The sequence below is a fragment of the Octopus bimaculoides genome, chromosome 3 (genome assembly GCF_001194135.2).
Source record: "Octopus bimaculoides isolate UCB-OBI-ISO-001 chromosome 3, ASM119413v2, whole genome shotgun sequence".
NCBI classification, from domain to species: Eukaryota; Metazoa; Mollusca; class Cephalopoda; order Octopoda; family Octopodidae; genus Octopus; species Octopus bimaculoides.
The window spans coordinates 34,002,599-34,009,224 of record NC_068983.1 but is presented as its reverse complement, the minus strand read 5'-3'; the positions used below and the strand labels follow the sequence as shown (position 1 = coordinate 34,009,224).

Sequence of the window (6,626 nt, the reverse complement as noted above, 5' to 3'; positions counted from 1 at the left end):
ATATATATATATATATATATATACTTTTTCCGAACAGCTACGTTACAGAAATGTAAACAAATTAACTCTGGTGGTCAAGAGCGTTGGTGGTGGAACAAACACAACCACAGACATGCATACACGCACATACACACACGCATATGTAAATCATATTATATTATATCATATTATATCATATTATATTATATATATACGACGGGCGTCTTTCAGTTTCTGTCTAATGAACCACCTCACAAGGCTTCGGCTGGTACGAGGCTGGAACAGATTTGACTTGCCATAGGTGCCCGGAATTTATGTTTTCTTAAACTTTGACCAGATTGTAAAACACGTCCACAAAGTCAAAGCTAAGTACACAAGACTATTTTTAAATGCCGTTTCCACCAAAACCGGTTCCGTCCTAATCTTTCCATCCACTAATTCACTCCGAAACACACACAGCATAGAACATTAAAATATGATTATCGTGAACAATTAAATGAACATATGGAACGTCAGTTGATGCAGTGTCGTGACATACTGGAAATAGCAACAAAACCTCTATAAAATTTCTCCATATTGGTTTTGTATTAAGAACGCCATTCTTTTCTTGTCTTAAGTAGACTACGTATGATACAGAAGAGTCAGTTTCTTTATGGCTGCAAAACGTTCGATTAAAGATCTACTGATTACGGTCTGAACAGCAGTTTTGTTACCGAACACTCTCAAACACACGTACAAATATAATCCATCACATACAAATTATAAAATCAAGATGGTAACGGCTGGAAGCGTTTCCTCAAAGGGTTAATCGATCATAATGAGTGTAGATGTTAGGAAGTGTCTTCAATATTTTTACTTAAGCTGAAAGCAGACTACAAAGTGAGAATAAATGAAGTCGACCGATAGAGTAGATATAAGTGCGAAATCATTCGAATATCATACACGTAGACCTTATATGGTTTTGCAGGCATACCTTATACGTTTTTGCTTTTTTATTGGGTCTGGGGGAAAGGAGGAAATGACCAGAGCGTTTGCAATCACTTCTAGATTGAAGACATTAATGTTCATCTTTGAACTTCGTCAGTCAAAACCTGCCGGAGAGGTATCAGCAGCAAAGGTCTTCCTGATGACCAGCGCTCCAGGAAGTAGAGATTGGGCGTAAGGATAAGTGCGTGTTGTGTGTTTGTGCATGTGTGAAGGGAAGGAGCATGAAATCTCGGTTAATGAAAGAAGAGCTGAGTGGATCGTGGTTTGCTGAGCGGAAGTATTATGAGTCAATGTAGCTCCAATAAGCAGACGTCATTATAGGAGTACTAGAAATTCATCGTAGGAGGGAGGAGAGTGCATGCCCGTAGTCTAGTGCTGCGGTTCTCAACCGGGATCCATACCACACTTGGATGGGAGTGGGATATATATCATTTTGTTGTTGAAGTTTATGGGCAATAAATTGGTTATACTTCTTCAATACACAAAATATGTTAACACCATTTTTATAAAATTCCTGATAATGTTTAATTATAAAAATGTAATAAACGTTTTGAACATGCAATGTCTATGAGGCTCCATCCGAATAAGATAGGAATTAGAGGGGTCCCCTAGTGAAAAAGGGGTTGAGAGTCACTGGTCTTGTAGTTAAAACGTGTCTGTAAAGACAATTAATCGAATGATTTTACATTAGTCGGACTAGTATCTTCAATCTTCATTGTTCCTTCAAACAACATTTCAGCTGCTGGATGCCCCAGCTCTCTTCAGGTGTCTTGTGATTCTACTTAATGCTTCACCTGGGGTTGAACTCAGAATCTCTACACGATTGCACAGCGTCAACTAATGCCTTTATCTACTACGCGATACCCGTAGACATTGAAGGAGTAATTTTTTAAGGCTAATAAACTTCCATTGATGTCTTATGTCGGCTCCGCTTTGCTTGCATAATGCAGTTCTATATTTCTGAGTTTACTCCAAGGCAAAGCACAAGACACCTGAAGAAGGCTGGAAAATACACAATTGAAACGTAGGGAAAGCAATAATCAAGATGGAGAGACCAGTGTGACCAATGCAAATAGTATATATGTATATAAATTCTTGATCTCAAATATTTATAGTTCTAATCGGATGACCTTTTCTAGCTGTTATCTAATATGTATGTGCAGCAACAACACTAATCCAAATATCAGAGCAATACACCATTGTTGGCCTTGCATCTTCTTCGTATTCTTTGAGATGAATAAAGCTATGAGTATATAGATTGTATATTTTTGTGCTTAGAAACACTGATATATTTTTCTGTCAGAAAGACAAGATGAAAACTAGTCTTGAAAGCAGTGAACTTACGCTTTCGTTAAGACACGTGTAAACCAACACTTCAATATATCAAGACGCTTCAATATATTTTTTTATTTTATTTCATTTTACTTTTGTCTATTTTTGTTTATTTTTTCCACCACATGAAATTGTAGGAAGTTAATCTTTTTCTAGATTTCATGTCTTCTACTTCTTTCGCGCGTACACCATTTCTCCTCTTTCAAACACAACGCTCGTTTTAACACTCACATACATATAATATATGCATATATACACACATACAGACAAACTACACACACATCTATGTATATATGGGAGAATATACAAAAAATAACAACAGACGAGGACAGGTGGTGTAAATAACAAAAGTATATATTAGTATGACGCTCGGGAATACGGAAAGTCTTTGACGTTTCGAGCTACGCTCTTCAACAGAAAGAATACGGAGACAAGGAGAAAAACACGGAGAAAAAAAATTGAATAGTGTTCAGTCAACGGTCAATCTATGTATATATATATACACATACACATATATGTATATGTATGTGTATAATAATTCAATATATATATATATATATTTGTGTCTGTGCATGTGCATGTGTGATTGTGCATCTATGCATATATATATTTATATATCATATAGTATAAAATATTCATATCATACACAACTATATATAAAATAAAATGAATATTTTGAATTACTTATAATACATATATGCACTATGTATGTATCTTATATTTATATACTATATCTACATATGCGTAAACACATATACATATCAATATATATGCATATACATGTATACATACATATGATCCATGTATGATAGTTACAGACATATGGCGATATATCAGGATATATTTATATGAGTGCATTTAGATGATATGATTCCCCCTTGTTTGTATTTTTTTTATTGTTAAGTATTTGTCTGAGAGTAGGAAACATGATTTTTGTGAGATCCATCGCCTAAAAAAACAAATGATTCTATTCTAGATATTGCGTACACTCGCCTGAATTCTTGTTTTCTCATTTTGTTTGTTTTTTCTTTATAACAAGAATATACATCAATATACATACGTGTATGCATATATACAAACACGTTCACACATGTTCACACATGTATGTATGTATATATGTATGCATGCATGTATGTATGTATGTATGTATGCATGCATGTATGTATGTGTGTATGTGTATATGAGATTTACACATATGTAGGAATGTATATATATTTACACATATATGTATGAATGTAGAAAAAAACTAAGATATTGATAGAGAGATAGTGACGAAACAAAGGACGTGAAAGAAGGAGAGAGTGTGTGGTCATGCGAGAGCGTTTGTACAAGATACCATTCCACGATACCATACATATTTCTATGTCTGTAATTTTAACTAGATATCTTTTATCAATATTATTTCTACTTTCACCTCTTTTCATCTGTTTACTTTCAGGAATGGGAAACTGACCAAACGACACACTAATCTGTAGTGACTACTGTAGAAACATTTTGGAACTGGCAAATGACAAAGAATTCCGTGAATTAAGAAAGATAAACTTTTAGAAGCAAGGACAAAATAAGAAAAAGAAAAACAAGTCTCAATAACTAATTAAAGTGTAAACTGTAAGAAAAGACTATATAGTCAAGAATTACACAACATACACTATAAATTCTCTTGGTATGTGTCCGTGAACACAAAACGAAAACGGTTAGGTTTGTCTTTTTTTGATAGTTGTAAATCTTAACTCACTCATTCATATACGCAAACACTTATGACTATGCGTTTGTGTGTTTGAATTTACATATGTGTGTGTATATACTTGCATACACACGCATTCATTTCATAGATTTAATAACATATGATCAGTCCGAATATTTTGTTGCACAAAATCTATCCTCTTAAAAGCTCCACTTGAAACACTCGTCGAGTGTTTTCCCTCCATCATCCCTCTCCACTCCGTTTCTATTTTTAAGCAAAATCATATATTCACATTTATCCGTATCATAGTCATACATACACAAACTCACACACATAACGGCATACACATTCAAAAATATACTTATATACACAAGCTGATATATATATACATACATACATACATACACACACACACACACACACATACATACATACATACATACATACATACACATACACACACACACACACACACACACACACACACACACACACATATTCAGGCTGTCATATACACTCCAAAATTCATTCACAATGGGAAACGAATAAACACACAGTCATTTACTTATATTTCGAGTTTGTTTTAAGTACACACACACACACACACACACACACACACACACACACACACACACACATATTCAGGCTGTCATATACACTCCAAAATTCATTCACAATGGGAAACGAATAAACACACAGTCATTTACTTATATTTCGAGTTTGTTTTAAGTACACACACACACACACACACACACATTGACATACATTCGGTGTAATCATTACATATACTCACAAACCCAACATGTAAAACACACATAAGAACACACAAACACACAGATGTACTTATCCCGAAGAGCATTGATAGACACCGTGCTCGTTGTATGAAACGGACATTCGCATTTGCATACACTAAGCTTGCCATTCATGTTATTATACACTCAATTCCCCATACATTTATAAATACATTGACACTCACACGCACATACATACACAAAGACACACAAACAGATGCATGTATGCTCACTACAGCAAGCACACATCTCAACATACCACACGCGAAAACGTACGCGTGTGCTTGCTCCACCAAATGAATTTTTCAGGAAGAAGTTACCACTGGTACTCACACCACCAACAACATCCACATCATCATCATCACCATCGTCACCATTATACTCATCATCACACATATCCACATCATCATCATCATCATTATCATCAGCGTCATCATCCGCAGTATCGTCACCAGTGTCTACATCATCAGCATTTTCATACCCATCCCATCTATCAACATTATTTTCACGGCCACGACCGCTTCCTCCATCATCAATCTCATCGCCACGCTACTCAGCTACGTCACCGTCCTCATCTTCATCATTATTACAGACACCATCATCATTTTCAACACGAATATATACAGAAACAACAACCACAATAACAACCACAACTACAATTTTATTTCCAAGAACAAGACTAAAGAAAGAAGTAGAATCGGTTGTATATCATCCAGAATGGTGATGATTACAAAGCAAGATATATCTAGACATTAATGAGTTAAACTGTCAGTCTTTCTGTCCGTCTATCTATCTATCTATCTATCTATCTATCTATCTATCTATCTATCTATCTATCTATCTATCTATCTATTTCCGTAGATGGTTGTAGACGGATGATAAGAATATACTAAATGCGAGAAGCAGTCTATTGCGTATATATACGTAACATTTAGATGTTCATATATAACTTCCGTAAACAAAATATAGCTGATATATTAATATAATTTATTTGACTGTTAGATCTAGCAATGTTTGGTATGCGAAGCACAACGGCTGTATGCACGATCGCTTCAGCGTCCAACTCGCCACAATGCGCCTTTTATGCATTTCCTTTTTATTCGTTCTTCTACTACTGCTATTGCGGACTTCTATTAGCAACTCTGTCCTCAGTAACTTTGGGCGATTCCGGCCATTCCCGGTCCACTACTACTTCTTACGAAGGGGTCGGAGGTAGCAAATATGAAACTGAAAAGAAAATTCGCATCGACGGCCAGGTTGTGTTCGGTGGGCTGTTCCCGATGCACGAAAAGGGACAAGATGGCAAATCTTGTGGCAGTATAAAAAAAGAGAAAGGGATCCAAAGAATGGAAGCGATGTTATTTGCCGTGGACAGGATTAACAAAGACAATAACTTGCTACCAAATATTTCAGTCGGTGTGCACATTCTAGATACATGCAGCTTTGACACTTACGCGTTGGAGCAATCGATGGATTTTATCCGTGCAAGGAACTTAAACACAATGGACTACACCTGTACTGACGGAAGCCCCCCAAAGTATTCCCCAAAGACATCAGTCGTGGGGGTTATAGGGGCTGCCTCCAGCCTGGTCTCCATTATGGTAGCCAACATTCTCAGACTATTTAAGGTAAGTTGCACACTTATAAAATCCATTCATTTGCATGCAAAAAAAGCGTTTCATAATTAAACGCATGTAACATAAAAACAAGTTTTTTCACGTAAATAGATGTTGTATATATTCTTTCTCTCTCTCTCTCTCTCTCTCTCTGTCTATCTATCTATCTATCTATCTCTGTATATATATATGTGTGTGTATGTATATATATATATATATATATATATATATATATAT

General features: G+C 35.5%; 1 protein-coding gene across 1 annotated transcript in view; it reads left to right on the top strand.

The window, feature by feature from the left end:
• LOC106877299 (metabotropic glutamate receptor 8) overlaps positions 1-6,626 on the top strand; it is a 679,235-nt gene that overhangs the window by 40,795 nt on the left and 631,814 nt on the right. The window contains exon 2 of the mRNA XM_052966723.1: positions 3,737-6,401. Within this exon, the coding sequence (XP_052822683.1) occupies positions 5,784-6,401 (618 nt within the window). The 5' untranslated portion in view covers positions 3,737-5,783. The remainder of the gene's footprint in view (positions 1-3,736; positions 6,402-6,626) is intronic.